Source organism: Mixophyes fleayi, chromosome 4 (assembly GCF_038048845.1).
Source record: "Mixophyes fleayi isolate aMixFle1 chromosome 4, aMixFle1.hap1, whole genome shotgun sequence".
In the NCBI taxonomy this organism is placed as follows: domain Eukaryota; kingdom Metazoa; phylum Chordata; class Amphibia; order Anura; family Limnodynastidae; genus Mixophyes; species Mixophyes fleayi.
In genome coordinates, this window is record NC_134405.1 from 337,380,238 (window position 1) to 337,401,158 (window position 20,921).

Genomic DNA, 20,921 nt, shown 5'->3' on the forward strand with positions numbered 1-20,921 from the left:
ACACATGACATTATATTATTAATAATAGTGCTACGATTGAAGCATATATTCCTAACAAGGCTCATTTATGAACCCCAAGAAACAGAGATCCACGCTGCATCTATTTGCACCAGAGCTACGTGTCAGCCAATCACATTTCAAGCTACACGTCCGCTTTATGGTCCCTGTTATTCCCCCCCCCCCCCCTTGTAAAATGGAGATGAGCTTAGTTTTGCGCATATGTGGATACACTTGAAAACAGTAGAGAGAGTGAAAATGTCACATGTCCTGCCATCTTCAGGGGCCCCCTTCTACAGCCGGCCCCCATCACTGCTTCACACTGCTGACACGACCAGTTTTGGCTTTCCATGTGGACATTGTCACAACATAATTTGAGAAATACATCTTATCCTAATGAGCGATATTTGATGCTGAAAACAAAATCGAGTTTTTTCTTACAGATAGTACTTAAATCCAGAGTGGATTAGGTTTTCTAGAGAGGAAATAAGGAGAAGAGCAGACAACACAGTATGGAGAGTTAGGATCCTACTACGGACCAGGCAATTTATGAGGGGGAAGTGTTGGACCAAGATCTGGAACAGCCAGAGAGGAAGAGGTCCGCAGTACAGTGTATAATCTCAATGAGAACCAAATAATGGTCAAAAGTGAGGGAGAGATGAATGATTAGAACAGAAATATAACCTATGGGTTTTGCTATCTGAAGGCCATTTGTGACTTCCAATAGATCTGGATAAGCTGTGTGAAAACCAGATTGCAAAGTATATGAAGATAGGGAACAATTATAGATGCGGATGAGCAAATTAATTAAGCTCTTAGATAACAACAATGGGCAAAATTTCAATCCAAGAGCGCCTTCTCTTCCCGGTTCCCACCACGGGTTTTCCACCATCAACAAATGAAACCTAGCTGGCTTGGATACAGCATACTCAGTGGCCACTTTATTAGATACACTTGTACGCCTGCTCAGTAATGCAAATATCTAATCAGCTAATCATGTGGCAGCAGCTGAAGGCATAAAAGCATGCAGACGTGGTCAAGAGGTTCAGTTGTTGTTCAGACCAAAAGCCAGAATGGTGAAGAAATGTCATCTAAGTGACCGTGGAATGATTGTTGGTGCCAGAAGTGGTGCTTTTAGTATCTCAGAAACTCCTGATCTCCTGGGATTTTCACACACAACAGTCGTTAGTGTTTTACAGAGAATGGTGCACAAAACATCCAGTGAGCGTCAGTTCTGTGGGTGGAAACGCCTTGTTAATGAGCAAAAGAAAAGTAAGTAAGAAAGGTAAGAGGAGAATGGCCAGGCTGGTTCACGCTGACAGGAAGGTGACAGTAACACAAATAGCCATGTGTTACAACAGTGGGATGCAGAAGAGCGTCTCTGAACAGACAGAACATCAAACCTTACAATGGACGGGCTACAGTAGCAGAAGACCAAACTGGTTTCCAATTCTGTCAGCTAAGAACAGGAAACAGAGGCTACAGTGGGCACCAAAACTGGATAGATGAAGATCTGAAAACCATGACCTGGTCTGATGAATCCCCATATCTGCTGCGTCATGCAGATGATCGGTCACAATTTAGTCTAAACAAGAATCCATGGATCCATCCTGACTTTCATTAAGGGTGGATGTTGATGGTGGTGTAACGGTGTAGGGAATGTTTTCTTGGCAAAGATTAGGCCCCTTAATACCAATTCAGTATTATTTAAATGCCCCAACCTACCTGTCTATTTTTGCTGACCATGTACATCCCTTATGGCCACAGTCTACCCATCTTCTAAAGTTTGCTTCAAGCAGGTATAACGCACCAAGTCACAAAGGTTACATCATCATATCAACATGGACCAGAATCTCTAAGGAATCATTCCAGCACCTTGCTGAATCCATGCCACAAAGAATTCAGGCTGTTCTGGGGCAAAAGGGCGTCCTACCCAGTACATGAGAGGTGTACCTAATAAAGTGACCACTGAGTGTATATTATAATAAAGCAGTATATTTTTAATTAAATACATTTTAAAGTTGAATTGTATTACAGTGTACACTACATATGTCTATATTTAGTCTTGTTGCAGTAGTATAAGCAACATTGTTCCCAGAGGACTCTCCCAGACTTAGACTATGTAGCCCCCACTGTGTATTTTACGAACCTTCCTTTCCCTCTTTTAATGGTCTTCTCCCCCTCACCCCCCTCCTCTCTATTGCAGGAAATTGTACTGGTGGTGTTTTTTGGTGCAGAATACCTGGTGCGGTTGTGGTCTGCCGGCTGCCGCAGCAAATACGTTGGCTTCAAGGGCCGAATACGCTTTGCTCGGAAACCCATCTCTATAATTGGTGAGAGGGCCCCCCCTCCCCGGGGGTTAAACTTCATCTGTTCTCTGATGCTCGGTCTAGTGTTACAATCTGCAGGGTGACAGCTGAGTGACATGGAAACCGCCCCTCCCTGTACGGTTACACACAGGATAGGGAGATGCGTTCAGCCTGTCACACACATCTATAGGGAACGATGACAGATTCCGTTACAGATGCCATCTCTTCAGCTGCAGGATAATAAGACAATAGAGAGCTTTGGGGCATGTGTAGAGTCCCCGTCCCCCCCGCCCCACCTGCCATCCAGTGACATGTGAACAGCTATACAAAGTTGGGAACATTTCAAAGAGAAATAAACTTTTATTATATATGGGTACATTTATTCAAAGAACCACACGTAACGTATATATGTGTTCTTATTAAAATGCATCACTCACCTATGTGCAGTGGATGCAGCTATTTTATGATCTTTATTTTATGAGAACGCAACCTATCCAGTCACTAGGAACCAGTGACATCACTGTGAATGCAGCCTATCCAGTCACTAGGAACCAGTGACATCACTGAGAGTGCAGCCTATCCAGTCACTAGGAACCAGTGACATCACTGAGAGCGCAGCCTATCCATTCACTAGGAACCAGTGACATCACTGAGAGTGCAGCCTATCCAGTCACTAGGAACCAGTGACATCACTGAGAATGCAGCCTATCCCTTCACTAGGAACCAGTGACATCACTGAGAATGCAGCCTATCCAGTCACTAGGAACCAGTGACATCACTGAGAGTGCAGCCTATCCATTCACTAGGAACCAGTGACATCACTGAGAGTGCAGCCTATCCAGTCACTAGGAACCAGTGACATCACTGAGAGTGCAGCCTATCCAGTCACTAGGAACCAGTGACATCACTGAGAGTGCAGCCTATTCAGTCACTAGGAACCAGTGACATCACTGAGAGTGCAGCCTATCCCTTCACTAGGAACCAGTGACATCACTGAGAGTGCAGCCTATCCAGTCACTAGGAACCAGTGACATCACTGAGAGTGCAGCCTATCCAGTCACTAGGAACCAGTGACATCACTGAGAGTGCAGCCTATCTATTCACTAGGAACCAGTGACATCACTGAGAGTGCATCCTATCCAGTTACTAGGAACCAGTGATATCACCTTTCACCTCAGATATTTCATTAGTGAATCTATTAGCTGCATTCAGCCTAAAAAATGGATGCCTGAACTGGTGGTCATTTAGGAAGCGCAGATGATCTGTTGCTCAACAGAAAAAATAGCCACAAGTGAGGTTAATCCCATCCGTATTTTAGCATAAAAACAAAAAATGTTGTTTATCGAAAGGGCCGTCACTACAGTGATTGTAGGCTGCACAATGTTGCTGAAGACATCTCTTGGGAGCGGAGAGTAGACGTGAACTGCGTTGTGCTCTACGTGGACACTACAACACGGTAAACACCCAGGCGTTTTGCAGTGCGCATCAGCTGCTCTTCGTAGATGACCCCCTTTGTGTGTAAATAACGGGCAATTTAATTCCGACTCTAACAAGACAAATAGCATCCAGAGACTTCAGCGGACCAGCCCTTGTCCAACACCTACTCATAACCAAAACAGTAACACAATGCTTATCAGTATAAACAAAGGACCTCCCATGTGTGGGGATACCACTGTTATAATCACATCTGTTTTGTTTGCAAACATGACCAGTGATGGACAACCTGAGCCCCTACAAGGGCCGCTCATTACCCTGAATCTCAGCATAAGAGCTCGGGGTGCAGGTAAAGCTCAGCAGGGTATAAATAAGACTGAGAGCTCAGGGATGAGCTGGGGGCCACAGGTGAAGACTCAGAGGGCCACACAAGGCCATAGGGATGCCCATTGCCCACAACTACATTACACACAGAAAAACAAAAAGTGTTACTGATGGGGATACAGATATAACTAATGTATTGTATTCACCGCCTCTTAATGATGTCTTCAGCAACATATATTGATGAATAAAATACACGTACTCTTATTACTTAGAGTACTCCCATTGCTTAGAGTACTCCCATTGCTTAGAGTACTCCCATTGCTTAGATCTCTTACAAGCACATTAGTGATCATCAGCAGTTTCCTTTGTGCAGATTTGTTTTCTTTAGGGGAAATGTAACAATGTTTCTTTCCTGACTCTTGTGTACAACGCTACATATCCTGATATCCCCGTCTTCCCCTCAGATCTCATCGTGGTCATAGCCTCCATCATCGTGCTCAGCGTTGGCTCCAACGGACAGGTCTTCGCCACATCTGCAATTAGGTTGGTGAGTCTATTGGGGTCCAGGATTGCCGAGGTCAGGAGCGGTACATAGAGGGCATTATGAGAACCCTGCTCCAAAGAGCTTACAATCTGCTGCTTTCGTGAGATAATCTCACAAATGAGGAGGAACATGATTGATTAAGGATCAATAATACAATAACTGACCTGTATGTGTTGGACATGCTGCCCATGGTATGACCATGGGGGTAATAATAATACAATAACTGACCTGTATATGTTGGACATGCTGCCCATGGTATGACCATGGGGGTAATAATAATAATACTATATATGTATATGTACATCAGTATATGTTTAACTCTCTGTCTGTTCTCACATCCCGCAGGGGGATCCGGTTCCTTCAGATTCTCCGCATGTTACACGTAGATCGCCAGGGAGGCACCTGGAGACTTCTAGGATCTGTAGTGTTCATCCATCGCCAGGTGAGGGCGCTGCATATCCCCATTCTAATAGTCCCTGTGACCCCTCCCCAGTTTATTAGTCCCTGTGCTCCCTCGCCAGTGTATTAGTCACTGTGCCCCTTTCCCAGTGTATTATTCACTGTGCCCCTTCCCCAGTGTATTATTCACTGTGCCCCCTCCCCAGTGTATTAGTACCTGTGCCCCCTCCCCAATGTATTAGTCAATGTGCCCCCTCCCCAGTGTATTAGTCCCTGTGCCCCCTCCCCAGTGTATTAGTACCTGTACCCCCTCCCCAATGTATTAGTCCCTGTGCTCCCTCGCTAGTATATTAGTCACTGTGCCCCTTCCCTAGTGTATTATTCACTGTGCCCCCTCCCCAGTGTATTAGTCACTGTGCCCCCTCCCCAGTGTATTAGTCCCTGTGCCCCCTCCCCAGTGTATTAGTACCTGTGCCCCCTCCCCAATGTATTAGTCACTGTGCTCCCTCCCCAGTGTATTAGTCCCTGTGCTCCCTCCCCAATGCATTAGTCACTGTGCTCCCTCCACAGTCTATTAGTCCCTGTGCCCCCTCCCCAATGTATTAGTCACTGGCTCCCTCCCCAGTGTATTAGTCACTGAGCTCCCTCCCCAGTTTATTAGTCCCTGTGCTCCCTTGCCAGTGTATTAGTCACTGTGCCCCTTCCCCAGTGTATTATTCACTGTGCCCCTTTCCCAGTGTATTATTCACTGTGCCCCCTCCCCAGTGTATTAGTACCTGTGCCCCCTCCCCAATGCATTAGTCACTGTGCTCCCTCCACAGTCTATTAGTCCCTGTGCCCCTTCCCCAATGTATTAGTCACTGGCTCCCTCCCCAGTGTATTAGTCACTGAGCTCCCTCCCCAGTTTATTAGTCCCTGTGCTCCCTTGCCAGTGTATTAGTCACTGTGCCCCTTCCCCAGTGTATTATTCACTGTGCCCCCTCCCCAGTTTATTAGTCCCTGTGCCCCCTCCCCAATGTATTAGTCACTGGCTCCCTCCCCAGTGTATTACTCCCTGTGCACCCTCCCCAGAGTATTAGTCACTGTGCTCCCTTCACAGTGTATTAGTCCCTGTGCCCCTTCCCCAGTGTATTAGTCCCTGTGCTCCCTCCCCAATGTATTAGTCCCTCAGCTCCCTCCCCAGTGTATTAGTCACTGTGCCCCCTCCCCAGTGTATTAGTCACTGAGCTCCCTCCCCAGTGTATTAGTCACTGAGCTCCCTCCCCAGTGTATTAGTCACTGAGCTCCCTCCCCAGTGTATTAGTCACTGTGCTCCCTTCACAGTGTATTAGTCACTTAGCTCCCTCCCCAGTGTATTAGTCACTGTGCTCCCTTCACAGTGTATTAGTTCCTGTGCCCCCTCCCCAGTGTATTAGTCACTGTGCTCTCTTCACAGTGTATTAGTCACTGAGCTCCCTCCCCAGTGTATTAGTCCATGTGCCCCTTCCCCAGTGTATTAGTCACTGTGCCCTCTCCCCAGTGTATTAGTCACTGTGCCCCCTCCCCAGTGTATTAGTCCCTGTGCCCTCTCCCCAGTGTATTAGTCACTGTGCTCTCTTCCCAGTGTATTAGTCACTGTGCTCCCTCCCCAGTGTATTAGTCACTGTGCTCCCTTCACAGTGTATTAGTCACTGTGCTCCCTTCACAGTGTATTAGTCACTGTGCCCCCTCCCCAGCGTATTAGTCACTGAGCTCCCTCCCCAGTGTATTATTCCCTGTGCCCCCTCCCCAGTGTATTAGTCACTGTGCTCCCTTCACAGTGTATTAGTCACTGTGCCCCCTCCCCAGCGTATTAGTCACTGAGCTCCCTCCCCAGTGTATTAGTCACTGTGCTCCCTTCACAGTGTATTAGTCACTGTGCCCCCTCCCCAGTGTATTAGTCACTGTGCTCCCTTCACAGTGTAGTAGTCCCTGTGCCCCCTTCCCAGTGTATTAGTCACTGAGCTCTCTCCCCAGTGTATTAGTCCCTGTGCCCCCTCCCCAGTGTATTAGTCACTGTGCTCCCTTCACAGTGTATTAGTCACTGTGCTCCCTTCACAGTGTATTAGTCACTGTGCTCCCTTCACAGTGTATTAGTCACTGTGCTCCTTCCACAGTGTATTAGTCCCTGTGCCCCCTCCCCAGTGCATTAGTCACTGAGCTCCCTCCCCAGTGTATTAGTCCCTGTGCTCCCTTCACAGTGTATTAGTCTCTGTGCCCCCTCCCCAGTGTATTAGTCTCTGTGCCCCATCCCCAGTGTATTAGTCACTGTGCCCCCTCTCCAGTGTATTAGTCTCTGTGCTCCCTCCCCATTGTATTAGTCACTGTGCTCCTTCCACAGTGTATTAGTCCCTGTGCCCCCTCCCCAGTGTATTAGTCTCTGTGCCCCCTCCCCAGTGTATTAGTCTCTGTGCCCCCTCCCCAGTGTATTAGTCACTGTGCCCCCTCCCCAGTGTATTAGTCACTGTGCCCCCTCCCCAGTGTATTAGTCACTGTGCTCCTTCCACAGTGTATTAGTCCCTGTGCTCCCTCCCCAGTGTATTAGTCACTGAGCTCCCTCCCCAGTGTATTTGTCACTGTGCCCCCTCCCCAATGTATTAGTCCCTGTGCTCCCTCGCTAGTATATTAGTCACTGTGCCCCTTCCCTAGTGTATTATTCACTGTGCCCCCTCCCCAGTGTATTAGTCACTGTGCCCCCTCCCCAGTGTATTAGTCCCTGTGCCCCCTCCCCAGTGTATTAGTACCTGTGCCCCCTCCCCAATGTATTAGTCACTGTGCTCCCTCCCCAGTGTATTAGTCCCTGTGCTCCCTCCCCAATGCATTAGTCACTGTGCTCCCTCCACAGTCTATTAGTCCCTGTGCCCCCTCCCCAATGTATTAGTCACTGGCTCCCTCCCCAGTGTATTAGTCACTGAGCTCCCTCCCCAGTTTATTAGTCCCTGTGCTCCCTTGCCAGTGTATTAGTCACTGTGCCCCTTCCCCAGTGTATTATTCACTGTGCCCCTTTCCCAGTGTATTATTCACTGTGCCCCCTCCCCAGTGTATTAGTACCTGTGCCCCCTCCCCAATGCATTAGTCACTGTGCTCCCTCCACAGTCTATTAGTCCCTGTGCCCCCTCCCCAATGTATTAGTCACTGGCTCCCTCCCCAGTGTATTAGTCACTGAGCTCCCTCCCCAGTTTATTAGTCCCTGTGCTCCCTTGCCAGTGTATTAGTCACTGTGCCCCTTCCCCAGTGTATTATTCACTGTGCCCCCTCCCCAGTTTATTAGTCCCTGTGCCCCCTCCCCAATGTATTAGTCACTGGCTCCCTCCCCAGTGTATTACTCCCTGTGCACCCTCCCCAGAGTATTAGTCACTGTGCTCCCTTCACAGTGTATTAGTCCCTGTGCCCCCTCCCCAGTGTATTAGTCCCTGTGCTCCCTCCCCAATGTATTAGTCCCTCAGCTCCCTCCCCAGTGTATTAGTCACTGTGCCCCCTCCCCAGTGTATTAGTCACTGAGCTCCCTCCCCAGTGTATTAGTCACTGAGCTCCCTCCCCAGTGTATTAGTCACTGAGCTCCCTCCCCAGTGTATTAGTCACTGTGCTCCCTTCACAGTGTATTAGTCACTTAGCTCCCTCCCCAGTGTATTAGTCACTGTGCTCCCTTCACAGTGTATTAGTTCCTGTGCCCCCTCCCCAGTGTATTAGTCACTGTGCTCTCTTCACAGTGTATTAGTCACTGAGCTCCCTCCCCAGTGTATTAGTCCCTGTGCCCCTTCCCCAGTGTATTAGTCACTGTGCCCTCTCCCCAGTGTATTAGTCACTGTGCCCCCTCCCCAGTGTATTAGTCCCTGTGCCCTCTCCCCAGTGTATTAGTCACTGTGCTCTCTTCCCAGTGTATTAGTCCCTGTGCTCCCTCCCCAGTGTATTAGTCACTGTGCTCCCTTCACAGTGTATTAGTCACTGTGCCCCCTCCCCAGCGTATTAGTCACTGAGCTCCCTCCCCAATGTATTATTCCCTGTGCCCCCTCCCCAGTGTATTAGTCACTGTGCTCCCTTCACAGTGTATTAGTCACTGTGCCCCCTCCCCAGCGTATTAGTCACTGAGCTCCCTCCCCAGTGTATTAGTCACTGTGCTCCCTTCACAGTGTATTAGTCACTGTGCCCCCTCCCCAGTGTATTAGTCACTGTGCTCCCTTCACAGTGTATTAGTCCCTGTGCCCCCTTCCCAGTGTATTAGTCACTGAGCTCCCTCCCCAGTGTATTAGTCCCTGTGCCCCCTCCCCAGTGTATTAGTCACTGTGCTCCCTTCACAGTGTATTAGTCACTGTGCTCCCTTCACAGTGTATTAGTCACTGTGCTCCCTTCACAGTGTATTAGTCACTGTGCTCCTTCCACAGTGTATTAGTCCCTGTGCCCCCTCCCCAGTGTATTACTCCCTGTGCACCCTCCCCAGTGTATTAGTCACTGTGCCCCCTCCCCAGTGTATTAGTCCCTGTGCCCCCTCCCCAGTGTATTAGTCACTGTGCTCCCTTCACAGTGTATTAGTCCCTGTGCCCCCTTCCCAGTGTATTAGTCACTGAGCTCCCTCCCCAGTGTATTAGTCCCTGTGCCCCCTCCCCAGTGTATTAGTCACTGTGCTCCCTTCACAGTGTATTAGTCACTGTGCTCCCTTCACAGTGTATTAGTCACTGTGCTCCCTTCACAGTGTATTAGTCACTGTGCTCCTTCCACAGTGTATTAGTCCCTGTGCCCCCTCCCCAGTGTATTACTCCCTGTGCACCCTCCCCAGTGTATTAGTCACTGTGCTCCTTCCACAGTGTATTAGTCCCTGTGCCCCCTCCCCAGTGCATTAGTCACTGAGCTCCCTCCCCAGTGTATTAGTCCCTGTGCTCCCTTCACAGTGTATTAGTCTCTGTGCCCCCTCCCCAGTGTATTAGTCTCTGTGCCCCATCCCCAGTGTATTAGTCACTGTGCCCCCTCTCCAGTGTATTAGTCTCTGTGCTCCCTCCCCATTGTATTAGTCACTGTGCTCCTTCCACAGTGTATTAGTCCCTGTGCCCCCTCCCCAGTGTATTAGTCTCTGTGCCCCCTCCCCAGTGTATTAGTCTCTGTGCCCCCTCCCCAGTGTATTAGTCACTGTGCCCCCTCCCCAGTGTATTAGTCACTGTGCCCCCTCCCCAGTGTATTAGTCACTGTGCTCCTTCCACAGTGTATTAGTCCCTGTGCCCCCTCCCCAGTGTATTAGTCACTGAGCTCCCTCCCCAGTGTATTTGTCACTGTGCCCCCTCCCCAGTGTAGTAGTCCTTGTGCCAACTCCTTAGTTTATCACTGTGCCCCCTCCCCAGTGTCTTGGTCGCTATATCCCCCTCCCCACAGTTCCAGACATTCCCTATTGCTCAGTGTGTGATCCATTGTTTGTGTCTGGATCCGTATGACGGTCGGTGTCTGTTCCATCCACTCTAGGAGCTGATCACCACTCTGTATATCGGCTTCCTGGGTCTGATCTTCTCATCATACTTCGTGTACCTGGCTGAGAAAGATGCTGTGGATGAGGAGGGAAGGACTGGATTTTCCAGCTACGCTGATGCCCTCTGGTGGGGAGTGGTGAGTATGACAGGGATAATATCGGCTTATGAGTTGAAAATTCAATGTATCCATTTATTTTAAAGTGGACACATCTACACACAGATACACAATAAACCAATCTGCCTGATGATATAAGGACATGGCTGAAAAGCACAGATAATTGCTAGAAATACAACATAAAACAATGTATTTTAATAGAAGTTTCAGAAACATGATTTAAATGTCATAATACAACTTCCTGTGGCTGCCTGCATCTTCACATCCAGGCTCCAGGGTAAACACTGATTTTAAGGATGAATAGCACAAAAATGTATATTTGATATGTTGTAGAGGAAGATGAACTGTACATCTTATGGTTCATTGCATGTCAGGTCTATTTATTGAGAAAAGCAGAAGTTACTCACTACACACTGCCAGATATTAATGAATGAGTGGGTGTCATTTACATGGATATCTAAAATAAATGTTTCCATTACTATTGGGTTCTCCCACTTCCAGACAACTTTATTTTTTTGGTTTGTATATACCTTCCTATGATTATTACTACATACTTTTTTTTTTTTAATACTTCTGGCTTCCTTCTCTGCTTTTCAGCCATATCTGTATATCATCAGGATTTGTTTGTGTTTGTCTCCCTCTGATGATATAAACACAAGGCTGAGAGGGCAGATAAAAACTAGAGAGGTAGCGGAGGGTATTTACCTGACAATAGTATTGTTATGTCTGGTGCCGGCTGCGTCACTCGGCTCAGCTTCCTCTCCCGCAGGTCACAGTGACGACCATCGGATACGGAGATAAAGTCCCTCAAACCTGGATTGGAAAAACCATTGCATCCTGCTTCTCCGTCTTCGCCATTTCATTCTTTGCGCTTCCAGCTGTGAGTATCAGTACCCCCGAAATGAGTAACATTATCCTGTCCCCTTTGGCCCCCGGTCCTAGTACCATTTGGCCCTTCTGGTCAAACTCATTGGTCTTAGAGTCCACCTGTCCCCTACACAAAGCGGAGGCAGATAGATTGTGTGCACGTCCATCCGCTAGGAGCAAGTGACATCTCTGAGGAAACAAACATTTTCATTTAGAGTGAGTAGTACTCCAGGTAACCTGCAGGGGTCACTGTTGCCAAACATCATTTCAATTTGCCTTTTAAGAAAAGGTAATGTGTTCAATTAAGATATTCCTAGGAAATACCCTTCAGAGCATATAACAATTTCATGGGGATGGTGTTACCACACCCGCTCCCTACTTCATTGTGATTGGCTGCCCCAGCAAAGGAGCAGCCAATCGTGACGGAACAGAAGGGGGCGTATCCATACAGTCGATTGTCAGGGACGGCCCAGTGTGAGGTGGAGCTTCCTGTAGAGAGATTTAAAATAAAGTGTTGAATTGACACCTTTATCTTTTTTAGGGTCATTTTTTTTCTTTTACCCTTTTTTTTTGTAAACTAATTACAAACGTAAAGTTTGTTGTGGAAGAATTTCCCCCTTAGCGCTAAAGTGACAATTCTGTCTGACCCTTGTCCGTGGAGCTGATTCTCTCTCTCATCTCTTAGGGGATATTGGGGTCCGGCTTTGCTCTGAAAGTTCAACAGAAGCAGCGTCAGAAACATTTCAACCGGCAGATCCCGGCTGCGGCGTCGCTCATCCAGGTACTAGGTCTGCAGTGGTGTTGGGGGTTGCGTCTGTGCCTGTGTGCGATACCCAACATCACCGCTGTCTGATTGCCTCCCGTACAGACTCTCTGGAGGTGTTATGCCGCTGAAAAGTCCTACAGCTCCACAGCCACCTGGAAAATCTACCTGACCCCTCCAGAGCAGGGCAGCAAGACAGCCCCCACGCCAGCCAGCCCCGGGGCACGTAGACAGGTCCGGTGATTCCTGACAGCTCTCTGTGATGTCATCATTATTGGCTCTGTCTTGTATCAGCACCCCATCCCAAATCTTCCAAGTATTGTACCCCCCACGACTCACCCTAAATGGAATACTTACCTCCTAATGCCACGGACTGTAGATTTTAGTACACATACTTTATGTAGTAGTATTATTTAGTACATTTGAGAACGTTGCACTTGGTAAAATGATTTAGGGACATTACATGTGGTAGTATTACTTTGGAATATTGCCAGTATAACATTGCTTGTGAACACGTAGTATTAAGTGGTAACTGCATTTGCTAATAATATTTGGGAATATTTTGTGGGGTACTATTATTTAAGTGCATTATGTAGTATTTTTGTGAACATTACAAGGGGATAGTTTACTTGTAACGGTACAAAGAGCACAGTAATTTGAGAACATTCGAAGGGGTGGTATTATCTTGGGAAATACAATTACATTATAATATTGTATTATTACTTGGTAACGAGTGGTGGAATTATTATGGAACATTGCTAGAGTGCGTCGTTACTAGCTGGTAGTGTTAGAATGGATTGCTATTATTTGGACACTTTATTAAGGGTTGGTATTATTTAGGAGCAATGTGTTGTATATTGGAGAATTGTCAATTAGGCAAAATTATAGGATGTAGTATTATTAAAGACTGATAAGCGGGTGGTGTTATGTGAGAAGATTTTATGAGGGTAGTATAACTTAGAAATATAAAGTGATACTAATACCCCCCTTCGCACAGAAGCCTGGACCCGGGAATATCCCAGGTCGTGTGTTTGTGTGAATGGGTCGGATGCGCTGTTGTCTGAAAGGTGTTCCCGGGTTATTCAACCGGGGATATACCGGGACCAAAGTGCAGCGTGAATGGGGCCATATTATTATTACTAGATGTAGAATTATTATTACAGTTCATTACCAGGTGCAGTATCATTATTTCTAGATGTAGTATTATTATTACAGTACATGACTAGATGTAGTATTATTATAACTAGATGTAGTATTATTATTACTACAGTACATTACTAGATGTAGTATTATTATAACTAGATGTAGTATTATTATTACAGTACATTACTAGATGTAGTATTATTATAACTAGATGTAGTATTATTATTACAGTACATTACTAGATGTAGTATTATTATTACAGTACATTACTAGATGTAGTATTATTATAACTAGATGTAGTATTATTATTACAGTACATTACCAGATGTAGTATTATTATAACTAGATGTAGTATTATTATTACAGTACATTACTAGATGTAGTATTATTATAACTAGATGTAGTATTATTATTACAGCACATTACTAGATGTAGTATTATTATTACACTACATTACTAGATGTAGCATTATTATAACTAGATGTAGTATTATTATTACAGTACATGACTAGATGTAGTATTATTATAACTAGATGTAGTATTATTATTACAGTACATTACTAGATGTAGTATTATTATAACTAGATATAGTATTATTATTACAGTACATTACTAGATGTAGTATTATTATAACTAGATGTAGTATTATTATTACAGTACATGACTAGATGTAGTATTATTATAACTAGATGTAGTATTATTATTACAGTACATTACTAGATGTAGTATTATTATAACTAGATGTAGTATTATTATTACAGTACATTACTAGATGTAGTATTATTATTACAGTACATTACTAGATGTAGTATTATTATAACTAGATGTAGTATTATTATTACAGTACATTACTAGATGTAGTATTATTATAACTAGATGTAGTATTATTATTACAGTACATGACTAGATGTAGTATTATTATAACTAGATGTAGTATTATTATTACAGTACATTACTAGATGTAGTATTATTATAACTAGATGTAGTATTATTATTACAGTACATTACTAGATGTAGTATTATTATTACAGTACATTACTAGATGTAGTATTATTATAACTAGATGTAGTATTATTATTACAGTACATTACTAGATGTAGTATTATTATAACTAGATGTAGTATTATTACAGTATTTTACTAGATGTAGTATTATTATAACTAGATGTAGTATTATTATTATAGTACATTACTAGATGTAGTATTATTATTATTACAGCACATTACTAGATGTAGTATTATTATAACTAGATGTAGTATTATTATTACAGTACATTACTAGATGTAGTATTATTATTACAGTACATTACTAGATGTAGTATTATTATAACTAGATGTAGTATTATTATTACAGTACATTACTAGATGTAGTATTATTAATACTACAGTATTTTACTAGATATAGTATTATTATAACTAGATGTAGTATTATTACTACAGTACATTACTAGATATAGTATTATTATAACTAGATGTAGTATTATTATTACAGTACATTACTAGATGTAGTATTATTATAACTAGATGTAGTATAATTATTACAGTACATTACTAGATGTAGTATTATTATTACAGTACATTACTAGATGTAGTATTATTATAACTAGATGTAGTATTATTATTACAGTACATTACTAGATGTAGTATTATTATAACTAGATGTAGTATTATTATTACAGTACATTACTAGATGTAGTATTATTATTATTATTATTACTACTACAGTATTTTACTAGATATAGTATTATTATAACTAGATGTAGTATTATTACTACAGTACATTACTAGATATAGTATTATTATAACTAGATGTAGTATTATTATTATTACAGTACATTACTAGATGTAGTATTATTATAACTAGATGTAGTATTATTATTACAGTACATTACTAGATGTAGTATTATTATTACAGTACATTACTAGATGTAGTATTATTATAACTAGATGTAGTATTATTATTACAGTACATTACTAGATGTAGTATTATTATAACTAGATGTAGTATTATTATTACAGTACATTACTAGATGTAGTATTATTATAACTAGATGTTGTATTATTATTACAGTACATGACTAGATGTAGTATTATTATAACTAGATGTAGTATTATTATTACAGTACATTACTAGATGTAGTATTATTATAACTAGATGTAGTATTATTATTACAGTACATTACTAGATGTAGTATTATTATAACTAGATGTAGTATTATTATTACAGTACATTACTAGATGTAGTATTATTATAACTAGATGTAGTATTATTATTACAGTACATGACTAGATGTAGTATTATTATAACTAGATGTAGTATTATTATTACAGTACATTACTAGATGTAGTATTATTATAACTAGATGTAGTATTATTATTACAGTACATTACTAGATGTAGTATTATTATTACAGTACATTACTAGATGTAGTATTATTATAACTAGATGTAGTATTATTATTACAGTACATTACTAGATGTAGTATTATTATTATAGTACATTACTAGATGTAGTATTATTATTACAGTACATTACTAGATGTAGTATTATTATTATAGTACATTACTAGATGTAGTATTATTATTACAGTACATGACTAGATGTAGTATTATTATAACTAGATGTAGTATTATTATTACAGTACATTACTAGATGTAGTATTATTATAACTAGATGTAGTATTATTATTACAGTACATTACTAGATGTAGTATTATTATTACAGTACATTACTAGATGTAGTATTATTATTACAGTACATTACTAGATGTAGTATTATTATAACTAGATGTAGTATTATTATTACAGTACATTACCAGATGTAGTATTATTATTACAGTACATTACTAGATGTAGTATTATTATTACAGTACATTACTAGATGTAGTATTATTATAACTAGATGTAGTATTATTATTACAGTACATTACCAGATGTAGTATTATTATTATAGTACATTACTAGATGTAGTATTATTATTACAGTACATTACTAGATGTAGTATTATTATTACAGTACATTACTAGATGTAGTATTATTATAACTAGATGTAGTATTATTATTACAGTACATGACTAGATGTAGTATTATTATAACTAGATGTAGTATTATTATTACAGTACATTACTAGATGTAGTATTATTATAACTAGATGTAGTATTATTATTACAGTACATTACTAGATGTAGTATTATTATTATAGTACATTACTAGATGTAGTATTATTATTACAGTACATTACTAGATGTAGTATTATTATTATAGTACATTACTAGATGTAGTATTATTATTACAGTACATTACTAGATGTAGTATTATTTGGTGACTGAAACTCTTTGCTCTTCCCCCAGAACAGAAGATGTAAAAGGAAGACCAAGTCTGTGCACGAGGCCATTGTCACCCCCACAAGTCCCAGTCTGGCCCCACTGTGTCTCTCTCCGGTGCCCCGGGGGCCCAGGGTCAGCTCCCCGGAGAATGCCCTGTCTGTACCTCACATCACATATCACCACACGGAGGGGGAGAAGAGAGAGCTGAGCTTCCCGGGGCCGGCAGGTAGGGGGCAGACTGAGCTCGGTGTTATGTATAGGACTCTGATATATTGTGTCTGCTGATACGTTGTGTGCTGATACATTGTGTCTGCTGATACGTTGTGTCTGCTGATACGTTGTGACTGCTGATACGTTGTGACTGCTGATACGTTGTGACTGCTGATACGTTGTGTGCTTGTACGTTGTGTCTGCTGATACATTGTGTCTGCTGATATATTGTGTCTGCTGATATATTGTGTCTGCTGTTACATTGTGTCTGCTGATACATTGTGTGCTTATACGTTGTGTCTGCTGATAAATTGTGTCTGCTGATATATTGTGTCTGCTGATACATTGTCTGCTGATACATTGTGTCTGCTGATATATTGTGTCTGCTGATATATTGTGTCTGCTGATACATTGTCTGCTGATACATTGTGTGCTGATACACTGTGTCTGCTGATACGTTGTGTCTGATGATAGTTATGTCTGCTGGTAAATTGTGTCTGCTGATACGTTGTGTCTGCTGATACACTGTCTTCTTACTGTCACACTAGGGTGAATGTGTGGTTTATATATCTATAATGTTCTCCATATCGGGGCTGCTTAGTACAATTTTAATATTATCAAAATATTGTGAAGATAAAGCATTACATTAAAAAAATGCTTAATTTACTCAATCTATTACCTTATCAAGTTAATTGACTTTTGATTCAATTGTGTGTATGTGTGTGTCTGTCTGTCTGTATATAAGTGTGTGTGTGTGTGTGTCTGTATGTGTGTGTTTGTCTGTCTATGTGCATGTGTATATGTGTGTGTCTGTATATGTGTATGTGTATATGTGTGTGTCTGTCTATGTGTATGTGTATATGTGTGTGTCTGTATATGTGTGTGTCTGTCTATGTGTATATGTGTGTGTCTGTCTATGTGTGTGTCTATGTCTATGTGTATATGTGTGTGTCTGTCTATGTGTGTGTCTGTCTATGTGTATATGTGTATGTGTATATGTGTGTGTCTGTCTATGTCTATGTCTATGTGTATATGTGTGTGTCTGTCTATGTCTATGTGTATATGTGTGTGTCTGTATGTATGTGTGTGTGTCTGTCTATGTGTGTGTCTGTCTATGTGTATGTGTATATGTGTGTGTCTGTCTATGTGTATGTGTATATGTGTGTGTCTGTCTATGTGTATGTGTATATGTGTGTGTCTGTCTATGTGTATGTGTATATGTGTGTGTCTGTCTATGTGTATGTGTATATGTGTGTGTCTGTCTATGTGTATGTGTATATGTGTGTGTCTGTCTATGTGTATGTGTATATGTGTGTGTCTGTCTATGTGTATGTGTATGTGTATATGTGTGTGTCTGTCTATGTCTATGTGTATATGTGTGTGTCTGTCTATGTGTATGTGTATGTGTATATGTGTGTGTCTGTCTATGTGTATGTGTATATGTGTGTGTCTGTCTATGTGTATGTGTATATGTGTGTGTCTGTCTATGTCTATATGTGTGTGTCTGTCTATGTGTATGTGTATATGTGTGTGTCTGTCTATGTGTATGTGTATGTGTGTGTGTGAGTAAGGGAATTTTGACTGTAAGATAAACGTGTGTAAAGAACCAATCTGTGGTTGAATGTTTGCACTGTGTAATATCTTCTCGCTGTATAAATAAAGGATAATAATAATGATTCCTGTAATTAGGACAGAGCACATCGCCCCACACACAGGATCTGTGGGTAATCTTCATTCATAATTCTCAGCCCCGTCCTAGTACAATATACGTTGTCCGTCACATCTTCCTGTCTCCCATAAGATGGTGCACAGACTGCACCACTAATATCTGGACATAGAGAATACTGATATTTCTATTGGGGGCGCTCTTGGGTTACAATAAAAACTCTAATTTTATAGCTATGCATTAAAATCAGACCGTCCTGTAGGTTTATAAGGAGAAATATTATTTCATTGTACACTGAGGGCAAAATAAGTGAATACATATGTAACATGGAAATGTATTCAAGTTAGAAATTTCTATTGACAGTATACGCAGTATAATTTCATATTCATGCCAGTTATTTAAAATAAAACAATAAACATATATATATATATATATACACACACACACACACACGTATAAATCACAAACAGTAAAAGTAGAGACTGACAATTCATATATTATTTTTAATTTCTTTTTAACAGCTCTTAGATACAAAGAGGATGTCATTATATTGCTGCATATCAAGAAAACTTGAGTTTTTATTAATTCTGGCACAAGAGTGATCTCTATAGGAACATTGTCAGTGCCCCCCCCCCCCCCCCCCCCCCCGTGGCAGGAGAGATGGCAGAATGCCAGGAGGGTAAGGCTAGGGGCAGCCTGGATATAAACTAATATAACAGGATAATAAATGTATAGGTTAGGGCAGCAAGAGCCCAGGGTGCAGGCAAGACGATTTGTATAGGGGGGGGGGGGGGGCATATTGGTAGAAAAAAATATTAGGTGGAGGAGAAGTCAGTATTAAAAAAAGAAAATATATTGAAGTGGGCTCTGAGCAATATGATTGTACAATATAATTGACAATGTGATTGAACAGTGGAGATTGAAATGTGATTGTACAATTTATGCATCTATTTTATTGCACATGAAAGGTGCAATTTTCAGAATCTGTTGTCTTCTGTATATATGGATAACTATATTGTTATTATCGTAGATTTGTAAGGCGCCACAGTGCTCCGCAGCGCTGTACAGTAGGGAAAACAGGGACATACAAGGTAGACAAAATAAATGCAGACATGAAAACAAAGGGTATGGAGGACCCTGCTCATTAGAGAGCTGACATTGTAAGTAGAAGAGGCCACAGCTGAAACAAGAGGAGCGAGTGTGGCTCAGAGTGGAGATTGGGACGGCTGTAAAAAAAAACAAAAGGGTTTTCAGAGTGCACATAAAGATTTGAAGGCTGCGTAATTGCAAAAGATCTGTACACAAACTTGTCCTCTCTATATATTTATTTTACTGACTTAATATTTGCTGATGTGCACTGAGCAAGTCCCCTCTCTGCTCAGTGCTGCCCTCTATGTTATCTCTATGGTAACTGCACTATATAATTTTCAGTCGTCTCTACTTGGTGACTCTCTCTCTCTCTCTCTCTCTCTCTCTCTCTCTCCCTCTCTCTCTCTCTCTGTCCTATCCCATTTTTCACCCCCCTCTCTGACAGGTCGCTGTCGATCTTGGTCTACTCTCTCAATCTGCACCTCTGGTAGCGCCACAGCACAAGGTATTAAACTCTAAACGTTATGCACATACCTCACAAAAACATTTAGTTATTGATAAGATGCTGTGTGATATTACCAGTGAACAGCGAGCTCCAAACAGAGTTTTTAAAGATTCATATACGGTACTTTAATTAACAGTAAATTGATTGGACAATCATTCCTTTTAGTTATTACTGTAGCCTTATGGTTGAAATTGAGACATTCATTTCAAACTTATTTTGCGTTTTTGAACTTCAAATTCCAACCAACTTTAAGGGCGCGGCCCCTGTTCCTCCAATCACTGTGAATAACTTATTACAATAATTCAATGTTGATGTCATTTACTAACAAATCTGAATAAAAAGACAGGGATTCACTGACAGCGCTGACGTTATAGAGTATATTTTCCCAGGAAACTTTGTTGCTCATCCTGAACATACACGATACTGTCTCCAGGGGCAAACGCAAGATTTGTAGAGGGGGGTTACCACACCACGCCACCAGTGGACGTGACCAGCATGCATGGGGGCATGGCTATAATATTAGACAGTGCTTGGCTGCTCTCCAACTCTTCCTATCCCCATAATATACATGGGCAATGCTGCATGTACTACTGTTAGGTGCACGCAGCTCTCTCCTTTCAAGCAAAGCCGTGTGAAGTGGGTGCAGGGTCCAGCCACCTCAATTATACAGTGCCCCAGCCTTGGAGGGGGGTCTCCGGGCACTAGAACCCCCCCCCCCCCCTCGGTTTGCCTATGGTCTCTGCGGATCTTAGTGCACTAT

The 20,921-nt window shown here is 42.1% G+C and overlaps 2 protein-coding genes across 8 annotated transcripts in view; one reads left to right on the forward strand and one right to left on the reverse strand.

Annotated features, from left to right (window-relative positions):
• LOC142153194 (potassium voltage-gated channel subfamily KQT member 1-like) overlaps positions 1–20,921 on the forward strand; it is an 80,269-nt gene that overhangs the window by 48,779 nt on the left and 10,569 nt on the right. For 4 of the 5 annotated variants that reach the window (XM_075210551.1, XM_075210553.1, XM_075210549.1 and 1 more), the window contains 9 exons: positions 2,204–2,330; positions 4,529–4,607; positions 4,954–5,050; positions 10,474–10,614; positions 11,363–11,473; positions 12,146–12,241; positions 12,329–12,457; positions 16,716–16,917; positions 20,102–20,161. In XM_075210551.1, coding sequence (XP_075066652.1) covers positions 2,204–2,330; positions 4,529–4,607; positions 4,954–5,050; positions 10,474–10,614; positions 11,363–11,473; positions 12,146–12,241; positions 12,329–12,457; positions 16,716–16,917; positions 20,102–20,161 — 1,042 coding nt within the window. The remainder of the gene's footprint in view (positions 1–2,203; positions 2,331–4,528; positions 4,608–4,953; positions 5,051–10,473; positions 10,615–11,362; positions 11,474–12,145; positions 12,242–12,328; positions 12,458–16,715; positions 16,918–20,101; positions 20,162–20,921) is intronic. The other variant, XM_075210552.1, reaches the window with a different exon arrangement.
• LOC142153196 (cyclin-dependent kinase inhibitor 1B-like) overlaps positions 19,340–20,921 on the reverse strand; it is a 29,864-nt gene continuing 28,282 nt past the window's right edge. For all 3 annotated transcript variants that reach the window (XR_012691453.1, XR_012691452.1, XM_075210557.1), the window contains exon 4: positions 19,340–19,793. The gene's annotated coding sequence lies outside the window, so the exon portion shown is untranslated. The remainder of the gene's footprint in view (positions 19,794–20,921) is intronic.